Below are 27,996 nucleotides of genomic sequence, written 5' to 3'. Positions count from 1 at the left end.
GGTCATCTTCTTTTTTTTTTTTTTTTTATAAAGATTTAACACAATTCCTCTAGATAATATGCACTTTTTACTGGAATTTTTTTTTCTTATGTGTGTGTGTTTTGTTGATTCATTTTGTTCATTTTTTTTAAAAATGAAATTGTTCTTATAGTCGCATCCCCTTCAAATGAACTATTTGTTTCAAACTTTTTGTTACACACAGTTTATAGTCACTAATCATTTACACACATGATCTAGTGACGTCATTCACCGATATACAATCATAAAAGGAAAACAAAAATTGATATAACAGAACTCGTGAAATATTTATTTGGTAACGGAGAAATTCAATATGTTAACATTACCGAGTAAAATATATATATATTCTATTATGTTATAATAATAAAACAACGAACACATACACAATGATTTTCACGAGAAATCCCTCGTGGCGCAATTATGCAGAGACCAAATATGTCAACATCTATATATTAACTCAAACTTAAAGTTATGTAATTAAGCAATGAATTAGTTTTACACTTAATATATAAATACATTTGCCTATTTTTTCAATCTTAAGAACAAAACGATATTTAAGAGTGGGTGAGCACGTTTGTATGATTATATAAAAATTAAGACAGTTTGGTACTTCCGATATATATATAAAAAAAATCAACAATACAAACAAACAAAAAAATCTATCTAGCATCATGTCAGACTACCTCTGTATGCTTTGTAATATACACTCACAAAATCTTAAGAAAATTGTAAAATAACGCAGACTTTTCAGAGCACGATTCTACAGAATATCTCACCATTAACTATACATGAATGTATATAATGCTCCATTTTATGCAAGCACCACAAATATTTGGTTTCAATGTAAGAGTTTCCAGCAACACCTTCACATATACAGTCCACGGAAAATGAATTTTATTACAAACACAACTACACAAACAGTACATTTAAGCTGAGAGACAGCTAGATTACGTGTATTACTCCGTCTTCAATCTTGTGTGTTTCAAATATGCTTTAACCGATTCATTTCACAGCCTGAAAAAGTTTTTAAAAATTGTATGGGTCATTATTTTTTACTGTCATTTCAAATTTGGAGGGCAATAAAGCATATACAGAACAGTCCGAGAGAGAATCTCCGGGAAAACAATCTGAGCTTGCCCATCCTACCAACAGGTTGACTGCAAACATTTTTTTCTGTCTTAAAAACAATACTCAACATGGAATTTCGGCAGATATTATATATATATATATATATATTAAAACTTAAAAACGTCATAAAATGTAAATTTCATTAAAATTTTCAACAAAATTAATTTTAAAAATGAAAATGCACAAAGAATCTGGGTGATTAGCCGAGCCATATGCCCACATAGCGACTTGGCATTTCACAATCGTTCGACATGTATTTACTAAGACATAGAGATGTGTTGTCAGTACTGACCAAATAAAGATGTCTAGATAGATTATAAACAAACACAATCGACCTTGCTCTTTCTGCTACATATTTTTTTTTAACACGGGTAGTGCCTTTCACATTGATACATTGAGTGTTAACACGTATTGCGCAGATATTTTTATGTCTACATAATGAGAATGGTGAGTTTTTGGTAGCAAAGCGCTTGTAGTAAAAGAAAATACAAATTGGAATACACTTATGTCAATCTTTTATCTACCAATTAAAAAAACACGGTAAATGGTTTTATTAATTATTACAAACATGTATTTATTTTCAGTGAAAAATAGTTTATACCTTTACTTAATAACAAAGTTTTAAAAAAAAACATAACATACGAACACTCTCCTAAAAAGACTTCTGTTTCAACAAATCCTCCCTGACCACTACACCACGCAATCTAAATATTCAGACAAAAAGTGAAATTTGTGAGAAATATATTTATATCTATTGATTTTTTTTATCTGTAGTTACTAAGGCATATGACTTGAAGCTTAGTATATTCCCCCAGATTCTTTGTCACAGAAAAAAAATCTGTTTACAAGAAAAAGAAACGTATATGCTGATTTCTGTACAATGTTTTCTGAGCAATGCATAACCGATAAGATTGATTAAAGAAACAAGCACAAAAGACCACCAGTTGGTATCTATAACCACATCTATTGGTTTTTTAGGGGGTGGTGTGCAGGAACTACAACAAATGTTATGTGGTAACAAATAATTTTTCAGACAACATAAATACCAGAACATGTATGAAAATTTCACAAATTGAATATAAAAGTTCACAATGGAATCTGTAAATATCTTCTATGATCAAATCTGCTGCATGATAACGTTATTTTCATTAAGAAATTAGCAAGAGAGACTTACAATAAATTACAATGATACGAATGTATGCATGCTTATCAATTTGTTATATCCTTAGTCCAATGTACATTGACTGTTGTTCTACAATAATTCAGTAACAAGTTAAAAATGCACTACACATAAATTTCTTAAATAAAATCATAACTATATATTGGCAAGATTTTTAAAAAAAATTGAAATCCAATGCCACAAGTACATTCAAATCTAGGCGAGCAATTTTATTCAGTTAAGGAAAAACACCCTGATAGTATGAATGCTGTTGGAATGAACGGAAGACAAACTCCTATATATATATATATAACCTATGACAGTCAAAATTTTAATGGTAAGATTTTTCCTTTACAGAAAAAACAACCTAGATTGAATGTGTTCTATAGTTTGTGCTTGTTCATCTCAGTTGATCTGTTTTGTAATGTATCTTAGATACTACACACACGAGTCAGAAGCTCTTTGTACAAACACTGCAATTGCCAGCAATTACAAAAATTGTATGTACATTTTGTAACATATTAAAATCTAATCTTGTTCTCAAATATTAAAAAAAATATTTCAAGCTTCAAAATAAATTGGTTTTAACTTGTTTTCCTTTATTAGTATTTGAAATCTTGCTCATTATTTTGTGTTTTCTTAATCACCATTCAGTTTTAGCACTTAAACTTCCAAATCAAAGAAGTGACATGTTATCTGGAAAAATTCTATTGTTTACAATATTTATTATGCAAATAAAATAATTAGTAATTTTGTTAACTTTATATATTTTTCATATTCCATCATGAATTGGATTTCATCTTAAATTTAACACAAATATTATACATGTATCCTTTGCAGCATCTCCATGTATTTACTATGACAGTAAATTCTATGCTCTCACCTTCTTAGTTTCTGTTAAGTCCCTGTCTTAGAATAAGGGTTGAGATACCCTACACACTAAATAAGCATTTTACTGCCAAGATTTTATCATACAAGTATCAGTCTAACAGTTTCCATCCACTGCAGTTTAAACAGGTGTGTTCTGTGACCTGAAACCCAGGACCAGTAGGGAAGAAATGCTCAGGACCCTCCCAGCAGGACCCAATATCATTTAAGATCACATTAACGAATTTTATTATGAAACTTGCCTTTCAAATGCTTTACTTTCAGTTTTGAGGAAAACAAATATCTATTTTGAGTTTGTAAGTTTATGCACACTTCAGTAGATTGTATATGCCCCTGATTATTCTAGCATACCAAACCAGAAAAGAAATAAAGTCTTCTTAAAGTTGGTCTTAATTAAGCACCAACTCTGATATTGAGTAACTAGATCTATAACTCAATTAAAGAATGTCTACCACACAAAATACTGTCCCTTTCTCCATACACTGAAGTTAACCAATACATTTGCAAAGGTGTTGTGGATTAGTGATGGTATAACTATGGTATACTTATAACTAATACATACACTCACATATCTGATAAAGAGATTATTCTCTATGCCAGTTATTTTTTAAGGAATGGATCAAAATAAGTTTACCTGCCTAATTCTATAACCACTAAGATAATTTCATTCAAATAGAGTTCTGGAAAAAGAAACTGCTGACTGTTTAAATAGAGAGTATGAAGAGACTGTGTGATCAGGCTTATACAAAGATGTTACTTTAGCTGTAACTGGCGTATGTAGACTGAGTGATCAGGCCTATACACAGATGTTACTACAGCTGTAACTGGTGTATGTAGACTGAGTGATCAGACATATACACAGATATCACTACAGCTGTAACTGGCGTATGTAGACTGAGTGATCAGACATATACACAGATATCACTACAGCTGTAACTGGCGTATGTAGACTGAGTGATCAGACATATACACAGATATCACTACAGCTATAACTGGCGTACGTAGACTGAGTGATCAGACATATACACAGATATCACTACAGCTGTAACTCTACTGGCATATGTACACGAGGTTACACAGATATTAAGCTGCACTAAGTCCAGTAAATGTCATCTTGTTTGCGGGTATACGCTGGTTTTGTGTGTATTCTGCTGCCATTGGTAGTTTGTTGTTTTTTGTTTCATCTACACAAACAGAATAATACTTCATTTACTTTCACTGGTTTAAATTGTTTGATAATCCATTTCTAAATAAAATTATGTTTGTGCATACTTACAATGCCTTACTTTTTGAACATTTTAAAAATGGATGTCTTTTTTGTGGAAGGGGGTCCCATGAGCATAGGTACTTGGTTTTTGTGTGTAATGTTTATCTGAAATAACAAAAAAATTATTACCAAAACTAAAACAATGTTATATGATATCTGACACTTCTACATATGCTGAAGGATATTTACATGTATATGAGATGGAATAATTTATTGTTGTTGTGAAATTGTGTTTAACTTTTTGATTTTAGTGAACATTCCACAAGGTCAAACAATAATTTGAAGCATAAATCTGCCATGTCAAATATTGATGATTAGACTACTTATTTCCCAAATATACCTCACATTCAAGCAAAAGTTTAGAAAATCGACAAAATAATTACAAACTCACAGTACAAGGGGGCTGTAACCACGGCTCACCATCTATCTGCATAGGGAACCTTTTTCTAGTCCTGCAACAAAATTTACGCACTCATTAATATATAACATTACAATGACGATAAAATAAATGTGCAAGAATATTAAGCTGAAATCTCTCACCTGATCACAACCTGAGTGCACTGTGCGAGGCGCCGCCCTGAGGCCCTCAGACCCGCGTAGACCTGACCCATATGCATGCTATTCTCGAGCCCCACCACTTCAATCATGCTGTCACCAACGTCTGAAACCATAAACATCAAAATATCTCAAAAATCTTCATTAAATAATGTAAGATTATAATATCCCTTCATTGCCTTGGTAAGACCAAGAGTGCTATGAAACATTTAAATGGTTGCTCAAAAGATCTCTGTATAGTTTTAATAGTTATAATGTATGACAACATAAGGAGATATTGAAATATGTACATAACAAGAGGCCCAAGGGCCTTAATAGTCACCTGATTATAATACACCACTGTAAAGGATCCACAAAAGTATAAAATAAAAAAAGAACTATGCACTATTTTCAAAGAAATAATTTTTTTTTTTTACTATATAATCAACAGAGCCCCATCCTAACACTCCCTGAACCAGGGCCCATGAAATTCATAATTTTGGAAGAGGCACCCTTGCTCATCATACCTATATGCTTAGTTTAATTACTTAATACCCAAGAGCAGATTATAAAAGAAAATGCACCTTCTCTATATACTCAATAGATCCCCCACCCCTCAGGTACCCCTGACCCTGTGCCATACATTTCACAATTTAAAAGAAGCATCCTTGCTCATCATAACTATGCACTTGGTTTATCTGCTGGATATCCAGAAGCAGAGAAGAAGACTTGCAAAGAATTAATGCATTTTTACTATATAATCAATAAAGCCCCACCTTAACATCAAAACCTCTGACCTAGGGGCCAGGGAATTCACAACTTTGGAAAAGGCATTTAGTTTGTTTGCTAATACCCAAAAACAGAGGAAGGTATTCAAAGAATTAATGCATTTTCACTATGTAATTAATAGAGCCCAGCCTTTACAATAGAACCTATGACCCAGGGGGCATGAAATTCACTATTTTGAAAGAGGCAACCTTGCTCATCACAACTATGCATTAAGTTTAATTGCTGAATAACCAGAAACAGAGGAGAAGATTTTCAAAGCATTAATTCATTTTCAATATATATCAACCTCATACTGAATCCCTGACCCATGGGCCATGAAATTCACAATTTTGGAAGAGGCACCCTTGCTCATCTTAACTATGCATTAAGTTTGTTTGCTTAATACCAAGGAGGAGAGAAGAAGATTTTCAAAGAATTAATGCATTTTTACCATATAATCAATAGAGCCCCACCTTAACACCAGAAACCTTGACTCAGGAGTTGTGAAATTCACAACTTTGGAAGAGACACCCTTAGTCATCTTAACTATTCATTTAGTTGGTTTGCTGAATACCCAGGATCAGAGGAGATTTTTTAAGGAATAATGCATTTTCACTATATATGCAAATGAACCCTGCCCTATCACCAGAATTCCATGAATTTCACAAGTTTGATAGAGGGCTCAATGCTTATTACAATCATTCCAACAGTTTGACTACTTGATGTCCAGGAGGAAAGAAGAAGATTTTCAAAGATTGCATTTATTTTGATGGTTTTAGCCCCACTCTGCAAGTCCGGGCAGGGGCCATGAAATTCGCAATTTTTGTTCCCCTTCACCTGCTATATGACAAAATTGGTTGAAATTGGTGCACTGGTCCCATAGAAGAAGCTGAAAATGTTCAAAAGTTTATGACCCATGCACATCGCATGGCGACAGACAAAAACAAATAGATGAGTGCCTCAGGTGACCTAAAAAGGTATTTTTCTTCTAGAATTGAAAAGAGAATGGTTTTTACCAGACCTTATTCTTCTAAGAAGAGTAAAAAATTTGAACAGGAAAACAACCATATATTCAAACACAAAAGTGAAAATATCCAGCAACATTGATATATAAGCAATTCATTACACTTTTTCTTGAAATATATTTTCCTTAAGAAAATGTTTTATACACGTCAGGTATATGTCTTAATATTTCAAAGAGTTTCGCTTCCTCATTAATTTAAAATTCCTATTCAAGAAATCCCTCTGTTGTTGCACCAAAATATCTTTTTAATTAATTGCATACATCATTTGATGGGAATTAAATTTAGCAATACAGCTGATCATATTGAATTTTTTCTAACAGTTTCACCAAGGGGAAAATGACATCTTACAAGCTAATGATGTATTTCTTTCCAAAAATCATTTCTGAAACGGTGGTCTTATTTATTGAGTTCCTATCACACCAGGAGACTTGATATATTAACTTCCGACGATGAACATTTATGACAGAAAACAATATTAAACATACAACTCTTGTCAACGGCCAAAAAACCCCGTTAAGATCTTAATCACGTTAGGAATCTGTCGTCATGTGTGGAGATGCTGGGAACACATGGATCATCAAATAGGATTACAACATTTATTCTCTCATCGATGATTTCAAATTAAAAAACATTTCTCTATGTGAACTGTACCGCAGAATTAAGAGGCAGACTTAAGTTCATTTATTTTTTATTTATTGTTTATTTTTATGCTTATTCTATTAAAAAAAATTCAATATTAAATAACTAACTTTATTTGGAGGATTCTTTGAAAGTTAAATCTTTTATATGCACAATCTAAATCTGCAAAATTTCCAGAGAGAGAAAAAGTGTGCAAATAGTGAAAGCACAAATAAAAAAAAATTAATTAGTATTTGTTGCACCTTAACAATATATTTCTTTTGCCATGTTGAGTATGTATAAACAACAGACAGAGGTGTACCTTACATTTGAAATAACAAACAGGTAATATACCTTTATCAGCTGAACAAAAACACGACTTTCTGATACATACGTGTATTTATTGTTTCCTATCACTATCAAGGCATTTGATTTCTCCAATCCATTGTCAAAAGCCTATAATAGTATTAACTGCTGAAAACAATGGTCCTGTTTGATGTTTTTTATTCTTTTTTCTATTCATTGGATTTCACATTTCCACCTTTTTTTACCATTGAAAATTACCCTCATACTGGAATCTCTGTATGTAAATGAGGAGATTAATACAGTGTAAATAAAGAGATCTATTGTTTGCGACCGTGGCAAATCACATTTAGAACGAGGATGAAGTCTTTTTTATGTGGCCATAATTGTGAAGATAATCTTTACCAGTAAAAGACATTTTTCCTCTGAAAAATAAACCAAGAATATTAATTTTGTCAATACAGATTTATAACAGAGGGAAAAAATGCACCATTAGAATCTTAACGGTGTACATTTATATAGAGTGGTGCCAGACTTAATGGGAGAGGGGCCTTTTTTATAATTGCTATGATCGGAGTATATTCAAATTAGCTAAGGTATTACCCTTGTAATTGCTACTTGTAAGTGGTGAAGCTTTTTATTTTACAGGAAACATTTAGTTGAAAATAAAAATTAGACGCGATAAGCATCTGATCATGTGTCACGAAAACGAGAGTGATTAACAAGATCATTTTCGGGTGAATTTAATACCAACACGCTTGAAAACAGCCAATACTTTTATGCAATTTAAATGACAGGAAAGCCATTTACTCCTACTATTTAATTAGAAGTAAATTACTAGAATTATACCATGGTGTCTTGCCATTTTATTTCTATACAGGTCTGATTGACTTTAAATATAAATATTTTCACTCCAGAATGCTTGTTTAAATTTTTATTTACCATATTTATTTTTTAGGGCACTTGTAAAAGGCTTTACACATTGGTCTAAGATCCACAAACAATAAAGACCCTTATAAGACTAACACCAGTACTAGTATATAACTCTAATGATTCAATCCTATCTTCTATGGATTCAAATTTAATCACATACATATATATCAAATCATTAAAACTACTTATCTGGTGAATGATGTAAGACATGATATTTGTTTTTACTTCACTGACTCATCTTAAAGAGAATGGTCTGAAGTATTTTAATAAAGTCTAAATTAAAATGTTTCTTTCCCCTTTGATTGATCCTTGAAAATTGTTCCAACCTTGCTGTTTCTCCAAAACATTTTCTTTTCCTTTTTTCAAATAAAAAGCTACTTGATAAACGTGTGTATTGTCATTTGACCTGTAATACTCTGAGCAGTATGATGAAATTCCCTTATGTACCATACAATGAACATACTTTTGGCTTAAAAACAAACAGTGAGCTTCTATGAACAAACAATCATTAATTTAGGCCTATTTATAAATCTACTTTACTACTACTTTTTAACCTTTTATGCACTTTTCATTTATATGTACATGTAAGGGCCATTGTCACTTGATCCATGGAAACGTGTCACAGCTGTATGAAATATTTCTTAGAATATGGATCTTCAAATGGTTCAACCATTGCACCATCACACTAAAAAGAGTGAGATTTTAACACCTATGATTTCATTAAAAACCCATCCCTCAATTTCATATATTCTGACATTCTGATCCAAGATCATTTCTGAAATTTAACATTAACTATGAAATAGCTAAGCTGATTTATTTGAAAGTTTGATTTTAATAGCGAACCATTTAGTTTCATCACACGAGAGATCCCTTTAATAATTTGGTGTCTGAATTCACTCTCTACATGCACAGACTATTAAGCAATTTTCATCTGTAAGAAATATATGGGATTGATAAAATTTCACATTATTGGTAATTCATAAACCGAGAAGAAAATGTAAATGCCGCTCTGATTTCCATAGAAAATTGATCTTCAAATTACCAATAATTGTGAGAGAATTAGACTTAATTTGTGCAAAAAAGAGTTTTAGTCTCCTATCTCTGAATCAGATATTTGATACTATATAAAATGACTTGTTTCACTTCATAAAAATCTGCATAGAAAAAAAAATCATTTGGAAAAAATAAAGGCTAGAGCTCTTATCTACTTGTGTATTTTTTAAGTTTTTTATTCTGCCTTGAAATCTTGTACACTTTCCTAGAAACTAAGCTAGATGCCAAATTAGGGGAAAAATACCAGTAAATATTGCTAAAGGACTATATACAGTAATGACCAATATATGCCTCCAAATTCAAACTTTGACTGAGAAATATATAATTATGTTGTAATTAAAACAGGGGGACACCTGCAGACTTCAAAGCACTGAATATTTTCATAAGCCATGATGCCATATGTTAGATATGATGTCAAGAAAATGATGTTATTTCGAAATTTCCATGATTTATACAGAAAAAGGTGTATATTACATCCATATTTTGAGTAAAAGTTACCAAGTGCAGGTCTGCCCCAACTCAATATTTTGATATAATGTGTAGAATGATAATATCAATGAAATATGTAAATATTATTCTGGAGCAGGCCTGCACACTCTATAAATTTTATAGTAAAAATTGAACAAATTTTGTCCATTTTTTCCCCTCTTTCTGAAAATAACACAAAATCCGAATAGTTTGTGACATAATAGAAACAAAATTGCCAAAAACCTACTTTGAAACTAAAATATTTTTTTGTTAATTTAGATTTCTCATACAATATATACAATTCAGAACATTTCAAGAAATTTTCAAAATATGACTTTCGTGGGGGCAAAAATATGCAAACACCACATATAGTTCTTTCTGTCACTTATGTGTTATTTAGAAAAATTCTGCCATTACAGCAAAATAAAATTAGAGAAAATAAAACATAAATGTAAAAATATCATTACAAACAGATAATAATAAACAAGAGGCCCATGGGCCACATCACTCACCTGAGCACATTGGCTAGGCAAAAGCACAAATCAGTTCAGTATTGAAAAGATTACCTGGGGTTTGGGGGGGAGGGGGGGCTTGAATTTTAAACTACCTGATGATGCTTCCATGTCAATATAACAAATGGCTTTATTGTACTTGTAAAGATTTTAAAAAAATTTTCCCATATATTCCTTTGTAAAAATTTGATCCTCCATTGTGGCTCCTCCCTCTCTCAGGGGTCATCATTTGAACTTGAATCTACACTACCTGAGGATGCTTCCATATCAATGTGACTAAACATAGCTTTCCTGTACTTGAGAAGAAATATTTTCTCTATATGTTCTTATGTAAAACTTTCGATCCCCCAATGGGCCCCATCCAACCCCTGGGGGTCATCATTTGAACAAAATTGAATCTACACTACCTGAGGATGCTTCCATATCAAAATGACTAATCATGGTTTGCAGTTCTTCAGAAGAAGATATTTAAGGTCTTCCGTTCCAACGGAAGACCTTCTACTGATTCTGATGGTTAAGATTATTATTCTTTTTTTTTTTCTTCTTTTTCCTAGACGCCAGCTTTGAGGCCTCATATCTCGCTCATTTCTCAACGGATTTTGCTCAAATTTGCAGAGTTTATAGACGTTACAAAACTCTATCAGAATGCTGTCAAACAGTTCAAAAAGTCACTTCCGCTTTTGAGTTATTGCCCTTTAAATGAAAATTTATTAGGCTTCATTTCCAGACAAAGGCTCCGAGACTACAAAAGCTGGAGCAGAATTTCTACCGAATTTAGATAATAGAAGGATTGAAGTTGTGCACATCGGTTTTTGTTTTTCGATTTCTGTATTCAAAATGGCGCTAGAGAGGGGTCAAAAATTAGAACGCCTAAAAGAGCGAAAATTTAGACATATTTTCCTTTGTATCTTTAAAACTAAAAATATTTTGATAAGACATGTAGAATAAAAGTTGTGCACAATTTCAAGGCCTTTCATTTGACACCACTAAAAAGGGGCTGGCCCCTCAAATTAGGGATCTGGAGCCCTTTAAAGTTTTTGCTTTATAACTCAAAAACGGTAAATATTTCGAAATGGCTGTCGTTAAAAAAGTTGTTCTTTAACATCTTATTGATTTCATGAAAATGTTATTTTGTTCGAGTCTTGTGTTTTAAATGCGCTATAAGCTTGACCCATATACAGGTAATTGTTTTCATTCAGCAAGTAAACGAGAGCTCTTCATGCGTGTAACTAAAATAAACTTACTATAAATAATAAATCTGGCTACATTAGATGCTAATATTCTTTAGAATAAGGTTCTTGAAGTGTTTTGTGCTTTATTTTCAAGTTATTTTTTGACAACTTTTCGTTTTTATTTCATTTTTTTCAAAGTCAAATAAACCAGTCTACTAAAAAAAGGGGAAAAAAGATAACCTTTTCTTCTTATCATATAAAAACAAACAATATACTGAGAAAATAAAACATAACTTTGAAGCATAGACTATTTACAGCCATTAAGTGTGCGCCTTTTACATTCACCTTGTGTGTTTACAATTATGTAACACCTCCTTCGATAGCGCGTGGCAAAGGAGGTCACCGGGGATCAATCGGCGTGTGTGATCCAGCGACCTAGTCATACACAAAACAAATCATAGAATGGCCATTCCAAATTCATTTTGTAAACTAAGTCATGAGTGGATAAATATGTTGAATTTTTCAGATTATTTCATAATATCTTTGATTAAATCGCTAGTGTATCTTATTAAATATTTTATTCGCTGAATTACAGGAAAGTTGCATAGTTATTTTTATAAACAATTTATTTCTCGATATCGAGTTAATTGTCTGTTTTATTCATAATAAAATTCAAAATATGTAACCTTAATTAATTCCTACTAGTAATGGAACTTTTGAAACTTAAATGTACATGTATGTAATCTAATATACGTTCTTTTCTCGACGCCCTTAAAATGTACAACTGTATATATACAAAGCGCCCCAAATATATGCATATCGAGCGTATGGAAATACAAAATCCCACATTCACACGCGCCTCCAAAATATGTAGAATGAGACATACATGCGTAACTGTATCTGAATATTACAAATTTATTAGACACCTAACCTTGAACAAATTATTTTTTTCTACTAAACTTGTTATTGTATGCGAACAAAATGATAAACATGTAATTATTTATAGGTTCCCATTATTTTTTCTGAAAATCAGAACACATTTATCAGCTCTCTTAAGGTTTTACGGATACATACAATGTACACGCATGCAAGTACAGAACATGCACGTTTTATAAGTGCATATGCAAGAGCGCCCCAAATATATGCATATCGAGCGTTTGAAATTCAGAAAAATTCTAAATCCCAAGTCTTTTTTTTCCCATTATCTTTGCAATAAAATATCGGTTAAACTGAAATGATTTTATTGATTTACAGCATATACTAGTATTAAAGTCAATTATAGGTCTGCTGAGTTGATCATGAGTTGTTTTCATAACGGGTAGTCCTCCTGGCCAGTCATCGTCACGGTTTGTAACATTGTAATTACACAGGTAAATACTAAGATGTCAATCCATATATTTTCCATAAGAAATGAATTTCCGGGAGATGTCTCGTTTTCTCTGATCATATATTAATTGACAGCGTTTATGAACAGCTGTTAAAACACAGGCCTTTGTAAACCAGTAAATCACAAAAAAAGAAAAATCCGAGACAAAAAACAGAAAATATAAATGTCTCTGGAAATAACATTGCCTTTAGATAACTAAAATAAATTAATGTCCGCCGATTTTTGAATTAATCTGAACATTCATTGATGTGTACCTGTACAAGCAGTGTGTATATTTTTATGAAGCCTTCGTCTAAACGAACAATATAATAAATCTTGAATGAATTAACTAACCCCTCAGTTCACACACATTCGCCTACACCTGAAATCTAATCAAAATCAGATCTTTTTTACGGCCCGAAATTCTGATAGTCGCTGTATTTCTAATCTGATTGACTATACATGTACAGTACAGTCCCGTATTTCCCGCGCCCCGTCGCGGTATAAACAAAACGCGGGATTTGGCCAGGTGAGACAGGTAAACCGCGTTTCCTCCGCGGGAAATTCATCACCTACCTGTCCCCGGCGCGGTTAAATCATCGATCAACTATTATCGTAAACACACGGGAGTTATCTCCCCGAACAGGAATTTTGCGAAATTCCCTCTTTAAAAAAAAAACAAATTAAAATCCCGCAGTGTATGTATATTTATGAAAGTATTTTCTTTTATTTCGCAAAAGGTGAAAATAATGAATGAACAAAAAAAAAATTGTAAAGCAGAATATATTTAATCGTTATTTTTTTTTTTTTTATTATTTATTATTATTAATTTTGTTAAGTTAAATATCAATACTAAAGCGACATCTTTTTTTAAATAGTATCAAGAAAACTATTTATAAGCTGAGTCATTTGAGAGTTTAACGTGACAAATTTTAATGTCGGAAATATAAGTTCTAATAACTTCTCTTTTCAAATTATATGCGAACTGCAATGTTACATACACGTGCCAAACAATAGTCAGTGCGAGTTCCGATTAACAGTTTTCAGCATTCCTATATATGAGGAAAAAAATATATCTATATACTGTTCATGTTTTTTTTTTTTTTTTTTTTTTTTACCAAATTTAGAACAATATAATTCATTGTAATAATTTCACTTTACTGTATTAATGTGCAAGCATTTCCCTGAAATTGTCGAATGACCGGAAAGCTGTAATATTCGATGGTGAGCGTTTGCAGTAAGTGGGCGCGTGAACGTTATAAAAGATATCAATAAAATATAACAATTTTTTTTCCCTCGATATTTACTTCTTTTGTAAACAGTGGTTTGTTTTTAATTTAAACATTTCTCCAATTACAGAAGATGGAATGTGCATGGTGATGAACTTCAGAAAACAATTAAAACGGGGGGGGGGGGGGGGGGGGTATATCACTAAAACTTATCATTCACAATAATACTCAAGAAAAAAATCAATGCCAAGTTTACTTGAATATATTCTGTTTCTTTGTGTATTAAGTATTAGTCGCGATCATTTTCTGTGTATAGGGATTAGCAGAGCAAGAGCAGGAAACGGCATGCCCTAGGGGTTTCACACCTCTCCTAGAGTACCTGTGGTAAATTTCTCTGCATGTGCAAGGCGTTGTCTAGCCATACAACACACCAGTCCCTTCAACGTTTCATTATTTCTTCATTTTCAAATGTAACTACAACCATGAAAGTTACGCGAGTCAATATATACTTTTTTTTTTACCCTGAGTGTATATTAAAAGGAAAAAGATCAATCATACTTTTAAAACAAATTAATAGAGTTTAAATGAAATAAAATAGATCAAATCAAATTATGTTTCATTACTTTTTTTAAAATGCCGACGGGCTTGGTATTTATGTTTCTGTTTAATATATATGTACATGTACATGTGCATGTATTATGCAAGTAGAATGTAAAATTAAAAAAAAAAACGTATAGAATGTTAAGCCACGTGCAACGTTTTTCCTTCGGTCAGTTTATTGATTTATCGAGTCCATCGATTAAAACAAAATATTCATGATAGAATTTCAATGAAATGAATTGCTTCTGGATTATTTTTTTTCCAGTTTCAATATGTCGTTTCTGTGAACAGATAATATACTGTAGCCAATTTATCAGTTTATTGTCCAGTTGTGGACTTTGACTAATTCTACGATCAAGTTTCTGAAAAACACCGAAATAGTGACAGCCACAGGCACTATTTAAGGTCTTCCGTTTAAATAGCACGATTAAAGACAAAAATATCTACCGAAACAAGATCATCGTCGCAAGCCACGGGTTTTGTGTCCATTCTATTTCCACAAACCCGTGGCTGCCTCCTACCAAATTCTCTCCTTCTCGCGACTGAATCATTGAATATTTATTAAGTGACGCCAGATTTACCCTGACCAATGAAATCACTCGGTAGCAATTTTTGGTACGCTTAAGTGGCGGCGCCCATAATGAAATCATGTTTGCTATGCGTGGCAGATTTATTGAAAAAAAATACGATAGACCCTGAAGAACAGATGTGAGTAACGTATATTCTAAAATACTTAAAAGGTTTTACATTAAAATACAGGGTTTCGAATGTAGACGTTGTGTGAGAACGCTGAATAGCGTTACTCGTTAAGAAAGGAAATTCGAACCGAAGTTGATGTACAGCTTGTGGTTATGGTTACATCCAAATACAAGATAGACTGATCATTTTCATTGGTTCTGACTTGAAGCGTCAGATGTTATTCCATTGGTTGAATGTATGTTATTAATATTCATGAGAAGGAGAGAAATTTGCAGCCACGGGTTTGTGGAAATAGAATGGACACAAAACCCGTGGCTTGCGACGATGAAACAAGATATAATAACATATTTTGGTGACATGTGGTAGGTACATGTATATGAAATTTTAGGCCCGATATCCAAGAGGGGTCCAGTGTTAACAAATGGAAGTGACTTACCTTCTCTATTTCATAATACCGCGGGTATGATTTTTTAATAAAAGGTTAATTCTACGTTATTTTTATGGATTTTTCATATGGAATACATTGTAAATGTGTACTAGAAGATTGATTTATGGAAAAAGACGAATAAAAATATTCTTGGACCCCGGGGTGTATATTGGGGGGGGGGGGGGGGGTCCTGTCCACAAGCACCTGTGCAGCATTCAAGCTTAAAAGACCATTCAAACAATACAAATCAGGAAAAGTGCAAATCTTTTGAAATCAGAGGTAGAATCAAGTGCCATGGATCTGTCATGTTGTAAATTTTGAACTTACCGGTTGTCAGTATTTACTGCCACCCGATAAATTCAAAATTTATAGCATGAGAGATCCTTTTCATGCTAGCACTTACCCCGACGCGAGACCTTATACGGTCTCATCCAAAGGACCGATCTCCACGTTTTACTACTTATCCAAACTGGGCATAAAACATTCTCAATGAATTTTTTAATCATTATGTTGAACCTAACAAATTATTCCGAATCGCTGTATGATCTGAAAAAACATGGCTGAACTTATCCATTCAGAAACTCACAGACTGGGATTGCTTTTAACCAGTGTGTGTTATGGCCTTGATGCAAGGTCATTTGGTCGAGTCAAGGTCACTGACAGAGAAACTGTAATTTCGCTACCATATTTGTACTAGTGAAACGTTGCTGGTATCATGCAGAGTGTGACATGGCCTTGACTCAAGTTCAAGGTCACTAAGGATAAGATGTTTTGACTGTATGTATGGACTAAAAGAACATGACGTGTCACTGTGAACTTTTCAAGTCGGTAACACACAGATTGGGTTTTATGACGAGAGTGTGTCATGGTTCGTCGCAAGGCATTTGGAATGTTCAAGGTCACGTACATTCCTTTACAGTTTTTCCTAGCGAAATATTGTAAGTTGCCTCCCCTTACAAGATTGCTTACATGTATAACTTTAGAATGTGGTATGACCTTGACTCAAGGTCACTTCTTCCTTCCGCAGCTCCAACGGAAGACCTATTCGTTGCTTTGCAACGAGCTCGCTCTAGTTCCCTATATATTTCTACTTAAGACTTTGATCCTCCATTGTGGCCCCATCCTACCCACGGGGGTCATGATTTGAACAAAATAGAATCTACACTACCTGAGGATGCTTCCATATAAATATGATCAATCAGGGCTTTGCTGTTTCTGAGAAGAAGATTTTTAAAATTTTTCCTATACATTTTTATGTAAAACCTTGATCCTCCATTGTGGCCCCGCCCTACCCCCGGGGGTCATGATTTGAATAAATTTGAATCTACACTACCTGTGGATGTTTCCATATAAATATGAACAATCTGGGCTTTGCTGTTCCTGGGAAGAAGATTTTTCCTATATATTTCTATGTACAACTTTGATAGTCCATTGCAGCCCTGCCCTACCCCCGGTGGTCATGATTTGAACAAACTTGAATCTACACTACCTGAGAACGCTTCCATATAAATATGACTCATCATGGCTTTGCTTTTCTTGAGAAGAAGTTTTTTAAAGATTTTTCCTATATATTATTTCTATATAAAACTTTGATCCTCCATTGTGGCCCCGCCCTACCCCTGGGGGTCATGATTTGAACAAACTTGAATCTACACTACCTGAGGACGCTTCCATATAAATATGACTCATCATGACTTTGTGGTTCTTGATAAGAAGATTTTTAAAGATTTTTCCTATATATTTCTATGTAAAACTTTGATCCTCCGTTGTGGCCCCGCCCTACCCCTGGGGGTCATGATTTGAATAAATTTGAATCTACACTACCTGTGGATGTTTCCATATAAATATTACTCATCATGACTTTGCTGTTCTTGAGAAGAAGATTTTTAAAGATTTTTCCTATAAATTTCTATGTAAAACTTTGATCCTCCATTGTGGCCCTGCCCTACCCCCGGGGGTCATTGTTTGAACAAACTTGATTCTACACTTCCTGATCATGCTCCCATATAAATATGACCCATCATGGCTTTGCTGTTCTTGAGAAGAAGATTTTTAAAGATTTTTCCTATATATTTCTATGTAAAACTTTGATCCTCCATTGTGGCCCCGCCCTACCCCTGGGGTCATGATTTTAACAAACTTGAATCTACACTACCCGAAGATGCTTCCATATAAATATTACTCATCATGACTTTGTGGTTCTTGATAAGAAGATTTTTAAAGATTTTTCCTATATATTTCTATGTAAAACTTTGATCCTCCATTGTGGCCACGCCCTACCCCTGGGGGTCATGATTTGAATAAATTTGAATCTACACTACCTGTGGATGTTTCCATATAAATATTACTCATCATGACTTTGCTGTTCTTGATAAGAAGATTTTTAAAGATTTTTCCTATATATTTCTATGTAAAACTTTGATCCTCCATTGTGGCCCCGCCCTACCCCCGGGGGTCATTGTTTGAACAAACTTGATTCTACACTACCTGATGATGCTCCCATATAAATATGACCCATCATGGCTTTGCTGTTCTTGAGAAGAAGATTTTTAAAGATTTTTCCCATATATTTCTATGTAAAACTTTGATCCTCCATTGTGGCCCCGCCCTACCCCCTAGGGTCATGATTTTAACAAACTTGAATCTACACTACCCGAAGATGCTTCCATATAAATATGACTCATCATGACTTTGCTGTTCTTGATAAGAAGATTTTTAAAGATTTTTCCTATATATTTCTATGTAAAACTTTGATCCTCCATTGTGGCCCCGCCCTACCCCCGGGGGTCATGGTTTGAACAAACTTGAATCTACACTACCTGAGGATGCTCCCATATAAATATTACTCATCAAGGCTTTGCTGTTCTTGAGAAGAAGATTTTTAAAGATTTTTCCTATATATTTCTATGTAAAACTTTGATCCTCCATTGTGGCCCCGCCCTACCCCCGGGGGTCATGATTTGAACAAACTTGAATCTACACTACCTGAGGATGCTTCCATATAAATATGACTCATCATGGCTTTGCTGTTCTTGAGAAGAAGATTTTTAAAGATTTTTCCTATATATTTCTATGTAAAACTTTGATCCTCCATTGTGGCCCCGCCCTACCCCCGGGGGTCATGATTTGAACAAACTTGAATGTACACTACTTGAGGATGCTTCCACATGAGTTTCATCTTTCCTGGCCGTATGGTTCTTGAGAAGAAGATTTTTAAATGTTGCCATTATTTTTTCACTAATTCCTAATTATCTCCCCTTGAAAGAGGGCGTGGCCCTTCATTTGAACAAACTTGAATCCCCTTTACCCAAGGATACTTTGTGGCAAGTTTGGTTGAAATTGGCCCAGTGGTTCTGGAGAAGAAGTCGAAAATGTGAAAAGTTTACAGACAGACAGACAGACAGACAGATGGACAGACAGACAGACGGACAGACAGACGGACGCCGGACAAAATGTGATCAGAAAAGCTCACTTGAGCTTTCAGCTCAGGTGAGCTAAAAACTTAATAGATTTCATATTTAGAATATAATTAACTAAAAGGAACCTCTCTTATACCCATAAATCTACAAAGTAATAAGCAAAAGTGCTTATCTTCCCCTAAAACCTTAAGTTACTCTCTGCCTGGCCTGATTCACCATGCCATATCATTAGAACTGGGCAAAATCAATAAAAAAGACCGACCAGGTACAATACAGCAAACCAGAATCCTGCCGATTTTTATTACATTTTATAACGACTTTCATGTCAAAATGACAAATTGTTTATAGTTCTATTTAGAAGGTTGTCAGGACCAAACAGAGCTTTCTCAATTAAGAAAAATTGTTACCATGGCAATGTGATGATTATTATGGAACGGTGGCAAAATTATTTTTGATGAACAGCTTAAATGCTGATAGTTTGTGCGATGCATGTGACAAAATGCTTCCTTCAGTGTGCGATTTTTTGAGATTTGTAAATCACAGTAATAGACACAGCCCCAATTAACTTCTCAACAAAAAACTCCGAATAGGAACAGCCCAGCTAATAGATACACTAAATGAGGTCCCCAAAGCTTCTTCTCTGACCATTAATTGATTCTCGTACAAATTTAAAGAAGAGTCAGATGACAATTCATTATAACAACTGATTGAGGGAAGGACCTGGGAATTACTAATGATTGCCCTATTTCAATTTAAGAACTGTATACATTGGTTTACATTAAAACAAAGAGGACAATATATTTTGATCGTATATTTACAGTCATTTTTTTCTGTTACTGCAAACACTTACATTTCATGCCCAGAAATCTTAAAATTTTCTTTTTTTCTTCATTTGAAAATTTTCCCATGCTCTTATATTCAATCTGAACTCTACTGTATATACAGTTAGATCTATTCCTTCTGTAGGACACCTTTCCTCCACAAGGAATTCTATTATTAAGAACATACTTCCATGAGGAATTCGATTACAGTATAACATGCTTATAGTGAAGTGCCAAGGATGGATGATTTTACTTTGTTATAAACGTAATTCGCTATATCCGTTAAGTTCACAATCTATTTTAAACCCATGAGGAATGAAAATCACTTCGCTGTAATCATCAGTTCATTATAAGCGTGTTTGTTATAAGTGTGTTATACTTATAAGGACATAAGGACATATTCTACAAGGATTCCATCCATGAGGAATTCTATTTTTAAGAACATAATCTACAGGGATTTTAAGAACTCATTACATTTTCAACAGTGAAATACTGTGATTTATTTATTGAATAAGAGTAATATTCTCTCACAGTGTGAAAGGATACCAAAGTGATATTCTCTCACAGTGTGAAAGGATACCAAAGTGATATTCTCTCACAGTGTGAAATGATATCAAAGCAAGTAAAAAAATAATTTCTGGCCTTCATAAGCTAGAAATGGTAACTAAACCATCTTAAGACTAAAATGGACAATTTCCTCCCAAATATGTTGCTAAAATCCATGTTACAATGTTTTCAATCTCACAATTGCTAAGCTATGACGTCCCAACCACTCAACTATGACGTCACAGCCTGCGACACTGCATTAAGAAAAGACATAGGCAAAGGGAAAAATCAAAGAAAATGTAATAAACAGAAAATTCAATGTTTTGTAGTTGGATATGGAATTTATTTAACTCCTGAACAGGATTTTTTTAATATTTTCACTCGTGCTTCACTTGTGAAAATATCAAAAAACCCCACTCATGAAATAAATTCCATATCCAACAACAAACCATTGAATATCCTCTATATATTCTACAGGGATACTTTCACACAAAATCATCATGTAGCAGAGATTTGATCTTCAATGTAGATTATGTGACTAAGAACACAGTAACGCATAATCATGGTATCCAGGTATTATTTTAAAGTCTTCCTTAGAAAATATAAATGTGTTTATCATAAACCTTTTCTATGCAGACACATTGCTTGGTAATAGAGAATATCACTGAAAATAAATTATTGGTACAAAAACTCTCAGCACTAATACTGTGCAGTGATGGAGAGTTCAGCTGATGTCATGCTGCTGGTAGGGAACCCTGGCATAAAACTCTCTCTACTTACACTTGAAAAAGAGTTCAATTCATAATAGCAACTAGATAAGAACTCTTTAAATAGTCACAACATGTACTGGTATAGCATTGTCTATATATACTAACCTCAAACAGCAAAAGAGAGATTTGCTGTAGACACACTAATGGTGGAAAACTCTCTAAATATAGTAGTGTTGAAAGGAAACTCTCGATACATACTAACAGTAGAGAATATTCTAAGTTTACCATGCACAGTGATGGAGAGTTCGGATGCTGACATGGTACTGATCCTGTGCTTACCCTGTACAGTGATGGAGAGTTCCACTGATGACATGGTACTGATCCTGTACAACAATGGAGAGTTCTACTGATGACATGCTATTGGTAGACCCTGTATTTACCCTGTACAGCAATGGAGAGTTCCACTAATGACATGCTATTGGTAGACCCTGTACTTACCCTGTACAGCAATGGAGAGTTCAGCTGATGACATGCTACTAGTAGAGAATTCCCTGTCTTTGTCCTTTTTGGCTGCTTTCTGGGCTTTTCGGCGCTTCTTCTGGCTGGGGTTGTCTCCCCATAGATTGGTGCCACCATAGATACTTGGAATATTTAGAAGTGCAATACCCTCTAATCGTGGACCATTGGCCAAATCAAGGGCATAACCATCACACTAAAATAAACAAGGGTTCAATAAACATTATCAAAATTAAAGAACTGGAAAAATATTTTTAGGAATACATGTATTTTTTTAAGATTGGGTATTGGTAAGAATTTTCCTTTTTCAAATACATGTATATGCATACCTGTACTTTAAATTATATTGAAAAATAATGCTGCAATATTTATTCAGGAGAAAAATGGAACAAAAAATGAAATTTACATAAACACATACATAATAATGAAAAGGTTTTGTTTTTAATATTAAAAATAACTCAATATACTTGATTTGTTCTAAATCATACAACGAATTAGATGACTGGTTTAAAAGACTACACGTTCATCAAAATAAAATTAATATATCTTAAATTTGTAAGGGATCTAAATTTTAACTATCAAAATTTTTAATATAGCAACAAAAATTTTAAAGACAAGCATGAAAGATTTTTAAGTGGTTGCTAAAATTGTACAAACATTAGTTTTCATCTTTTTGCATCCACTGAGGTCAGCTTTACTTTAAACAAAATTTCTTTAACTTAAATAATCTCCAATTTTGCACCAATGATTTTATATGCTGGATAACTTCTAAATCATCAAACATCTGCATAATTATAAGCTGGATAACTTCTAAATTATCAAGCATCTGCATAATTATGCATTGTCCTGAAATCATCAAAACTATAACTAACTATAACTGTTATCCATTTAGACAATAGATAATTACTGATATTATTAACCAGCTCTAATATTTCTTCTTTGTGAACTCATTTAACTATAATTCTCTATTCTGTGTATTTTTTTAATGTATAACTGTCTATTTTTGTTTTATGATTTGATCAAACAGTTTGCTACCATGATAATTTGCATGCATAAAATTTTCATGTGAGCAAACTGATCATTTTCATAAAACCAAACAATCAGACAGTTATTCCTTATATTTACATTTTAACCTGATCCTTGATTCAATAAAATGATGAGATATTTACTTATTTTTATTCAATAATTAGAAATCTAAGTCTGCAAACCCCATCCAGTGTATTACTCAGCCACACACAGTGAGAAGGCAGTTTCGTCATGTGATGAGCAAATAGTTTTATGAAGATATAAAGATATTTCCTTATTTGTAGTTTTATCTTGGACAAAGGCATTTAAGAATTAAATTTTTTATCATATGGCACTGCTGGTGACATACATACATACCATTATGTCTATTTCTTCGTGGAGGTTTTTACATGTGGCAGATAGAGTCTCTGAGGTATAAAATTCAAAATACCACATCTTATTTTTCATCCTGTAAATGAACAAACAGCAATATACATATAAAGCAAAAGATAAAGTAAAACACTTTTTTTTAAATATGCATTTCTTCATTTTTTAGAGTAAATTGCACACATAAAGTGATTACTGGAGATCACATTCTAAGACAAGTTAAATCCATGTGACTATTTACATCATAAGAAAATCACTCCTATATCCTCTAACATTTGATTTCATTGCACAGACAAAAATTATTACAAATAAAACCCCACCTGCTATTAAATTTTTCAGGGTGCTTTTCTCGCATTAAATGGAATCTGTGAGCTATGGAAGCATCCTAAAAGAAAGAAAGACAACTCTTATTTTGGCACCAAACACCTTCAAGGAAAGACAACTCTACTGATACAAATACTTACAACACCAATGGAAAAGTAGTTATTGATAATATTGCATGGAACCGGGTCGCCCTCCTCCTCCTCTTCCCCCTCCTCTGGTTTACTGAATTCAATCTTCCACCTGTCCATCATGACCTTCACACTGTGAGACACTTTCTGGAGGGTCTTCCGTGGATTCTCCCCGTCATAACCTGTTACAGAACACACAATCAAACATGTAGCTGCTAGATTTTATGTTAGTACGTGTATGACTAGATTTACTGTACAATATTTCTCCCATTCTGGACAGAAGCATTAAAAATGTGCCTACACACCACTATTCTGGGAACAACTATTTCATTATTTCATTGATTTTGATAATAAATACCATTTATTTTTATTGATATACAGTGGCGCCTCGTTTATCCGGACGAATCTGTCCCCACCGAAATCGTCCGGATAAATGAATCGTCCGGATAATTGAATCACATCTCAAAAAGCATTCTCTAAGCATGTATATATGCACATTTTTGTTTCAAATGTGACAGCAAAGAAAAAAAAACTTTTAAATTATATTTTGGTTAATTGTTTTAAAAGCAGTAATTGATTAATGAAAAAATATGTTAAAATGTAATTTACACAATAAAAAAAATGAATGCGCAATTTTATGCCGAGATCTGCTTTTTGAAATGTGACAGCAAAGAAAAAAAAACTTTTAAATTATATTTTGGTTAATTGTTTTAAAAGCAGTAATTGATTAATGAAAAAATATGTTAAAATGTAATTTACACAATAAAAACAAGAGGCCCAGGGGCCACATCGCCCACCTGAGCACTATGGCTAGGAAAAAGCAGAAATCAGTTCAGTCTTGAAAGGTTGAAAAGTTTAAATATACTAGAAATATGTCCATAGGACATGAATGCCCCGCCGAGGGTGTATTAGTAATGCAACATTTTAACACAAATTGAGAAAAGTGAGGTCAAGGTCAAAGGAAAGGTCTAGGTGAAAAAATATTGATGCAGTTGAATAGCTTACATCAGTATGTATCAGCATATGAAGTTTGACACTAATTTAAGAAAAGTGAGGTCAAGGTCAAAGGAAAGGTCAAGGTCAAAAAACGTTGATGCAGTTGAATAGCTTACATCAGTATGTATCAACAAATGAAGTTTGATTATATTATCTTGAATGGTATATTTAAAACTGAGCTAAACACTAATTTAAGAAAAGTGAGGTCAAGGTCAAAGGAAAGGTCAAGGTCAAAAAATGTTGATGCAGTTGCATAGCTCTCATCAATATCTATCAGCATATGGAGTTTGATAAAAATATCTTGAATGGTATCTTTGAAACTGAGCTTTGAACAGAGCTAAACGCAAAGTGTGACGGAAGGACAGACGGAAGGACAGAAGGACGGAAGGACGGAAGGACGGAAGACGGACATGACAAACACTATATGCCCCGGCCATATTCATGGCGGGGCATAAAAACTGGTTCGGGGGGGGGGGGGGGGGGGGGGGTTGGGGTTGGGTTATGAATTGAACAAATTTGAATCTACACTATCTGAGGATGCTTCCATTTAAATATGACCAATCATGGCTTTGCTGTTCTTGAGAAGAAGATTTTTAAAGATTTTTCCTATATATTCCTATGTCAAACTTTGATCGCCCATTGTGGCCCCACCTGACTCCCGGGGGTCATGATTTGAACAAACTTGAGTCTACACTACCTGAGGATGCTACCATATAAATATGACCAATCATGGCTTTGCTGTTCTTGAGAAGAAGATTTTTAAAGATTTTTCTATATATTCCTATGTTAAACTTTGATCGCCCATTGTGGCCCCACCAGACCCCCGGGGGTCATGATTTGAACAAACTTGAGTCTACACTATCTGAGGATGCTTCCATATAAATATGACCAATCATGGCTTTTCTGTTCTTGAGAAGAAGATTTTTAAAGATTTTTTCCTATATATTCCTATGTAAAACTTTGATCGCCCATTGTGGCCCCACCCGACCCCCGGGGGTCATGAGTTGAACAAATTTGAATGTACACTATCTGAGGATGCTTCCATGTAAATATGACCAATCATGGCTTTTCTGTTCTTGAGAAGAAGATTTTTAAAGATTTTTCCTATATATTCCTATGTTAAACTTTGATCGCCCATTGTGGCCCCACCTGATCCCCGGGGGTCATGAGTTGAACAAATTTGAATCTACACTACCTGAGGATGCTACCATGTAAATATGACCAATCATGGCTTTGCTGTTCTTGAGAAGAAGATTTTTAAAGATTTTTCCTATATATTCCTATGTTAAACTTTGATCGCCCATTGTGGCCCCACCTGACCCCCGGGGGTCATGATTTGAACAAACTTGAATCTACACTATCTGAGGATGCTACCATGTAAATATGATCAATCATGGCTTTGCTGTTCTTGAGAAGAAGATTTTTCCTATATATTCCTATGTAAAACTTTGATCGCCTGTTGTGGCCCCACCCGACCCCCGGGGGTCATGATTTGAACAAACTTGAATCTACACTATCTGAGGATGCTACCATATAAATATGACCAATCATGGCTTTGCTGTTCTTGAGAAGAAGATTTTTAAAGATTTTTCCTATATATTCCTATGTAAAACTTTGATCGCCCATTGTGGCCCCACCTGACCCCCAGGGGTCATGATTTGAACAAACTTGAATCTACACTACCTGAGGATGCTTCCACATAAGTTTCATATTTTCAAGCACAGTGGTTCTTGAGAAGAAGATTTTTTAATGATGCCATTAATTTTTCACGAATTCTTAATTATCTCCCCTTGGAAGAAGGCATGGCCCTTCATTTGAACAAACTTGAATCCCCTTCACCCAAGGATACTTTGTGGGAAGTTTGGTTGAAATTGGCCCAGTGGTTCTGGAGAAGAAGTCGAAAATGTGAAAAGTTTACAGACGGACAGACGGACTACAGACAAAATGTGATCAGAAAAGCTCACTTGAGCCTTCGGCTCAGGTGAGCTAAAAATGAATGGGCAATTTTATGCCGAGATCTCCTTTTTGAAAATTCGCCTTCTCTTTGGCATGTGACCTCATGGGTTGAGCAAATTTTGATCTACTGTTGTTTTATTTTGCCATATATTATAATTATTGAAGCTCATATGATATGACAGAACTGTTCAGCATCATCATTGAAAATGTTCAAATATAAACTAACCCTGTATCTTCCCCGTACATTCATTACACAGGGTTTCTATAAAATTAACTGAACACTGCAAACTAACTCAAACAAAGTATTAAAAACATTCGTAAACACATATAAACCATCTTCATGATTATCAATATTATTTTTTTTCTACAGACGCTAAGTTTGAATCTCGATCATTAAAAAATACCTTGAAAAACGTATTCAACTTCTGTACGTATATTATTTTTTATTAGTTTTATATTATATATAATGGACGTTTGTAAACGGTAGTACATTAAATAGAGATATTTCTTCAATTATGTACCTTTCTATACTGTCTTGTGGGAAAAAAAGCGTTTCAAATACATTTACGTTTTATAGAAATGAAACATCGTATTTTAAACTAACGCAATCGACATGGTAAAGAGCATTACTAAATCGCTAGTTATTTATTGTTCATTTTATTTACAACTCTCCAAAATTCTCCTGAATTTACCGATGTATATACTGTTAGCAATAAGATTTTGAACGGATTATTATTTAATTAATGCACAGTGTCAGCAAATTCTTTGAGCTTCATAATAAAGATAAACGTGTGATTGAATTGGGGTAAACACACGCTAATTATAGACGCTATTGTTTGTAGGTCACAGGTAACACCGCCTTCAAACTGACTGCATGGCCAATGTTTTTACAACAATTAACACGAATTCAAGATAAGGGTGAAAATGTCATTTCTTGAAAAATTATCGTCCGGATAAACGAGTCATTTTTCAATGAACTATTATGTTTTGTAGTAGATATTGACCGTCCGGATACGGAACA

At 33.7% G+C, this 27,996-nt stretch overlaps 1 protein-coding gene across 2 annotated transcripts in view; it reads right to left on the bottom strand.

Moving 5' to 3' along the window:
* Positions 1-286: 286 nt before the first annotated feature.
* The window catches only part of LOC133191111 (diacylglycerol kinase beta-like), an 83,776-nt gene continuing 56,066 nt past the window's right edge, over positions 287-27,996 (bottom strand). For both annotated transcript variants that reach the window (XM_061326806.1, XM_061326807.1), the window contains 8 exons: positions 24,036-24,205; positions 23,892-23,956; positions 23,563-23,653; positions 22,162-22,375; positions 5,001-5,121; positions 4,852-4,912; positions 4,466-4,565; positions 287-4,377 (listed from right to left, as the gene is read on the bottom strand). In XM_061326806.1, the coding sequence (XP_061182790.1) occupies positions 4,476-4,565; positions 4,852-4,912; positions 5,001-5,121; positions 22,162-22,375; positions 23,563-23,653; positions 23,892-23,956; positions 24,036-24,205 (812 nt within the window). In that variant the 3' untranslated portion in view covers positions 287-4,377; positions 4,466-4,475. The remainder of the gene's footprint in view (positions 4,378-4,465; positions 4,566-4,851; positions 4,913-5,000; positions 5,122-22,161; positions 22,376-23,562; positions 23,654-23,891; positions 23,957-24,035; positions 24,206-27,996) is intronic.

Source organism: Saccostrea echinata, unplaced genomic scaffold (assembly GCF_033153115.1).
Source record: "Saccostrea echinata isolate AGI-Se365-2 ecotype Australia unplaced genomic scaffold, CSIRO_AGI_Sech_v1 ptg000023l, whole genome shotgun sequence".
NCBI classification, from domain to species: domain Eukaryota; kingdom Metazoa; phylum Mollusca; class Bivalvia; order Ostreida; family Ostreidae; genus Saccostrea; species Saccostrea echinata.
This window is presented reverse-complemented; position numbering and strand designations above follow the sequence as displayed.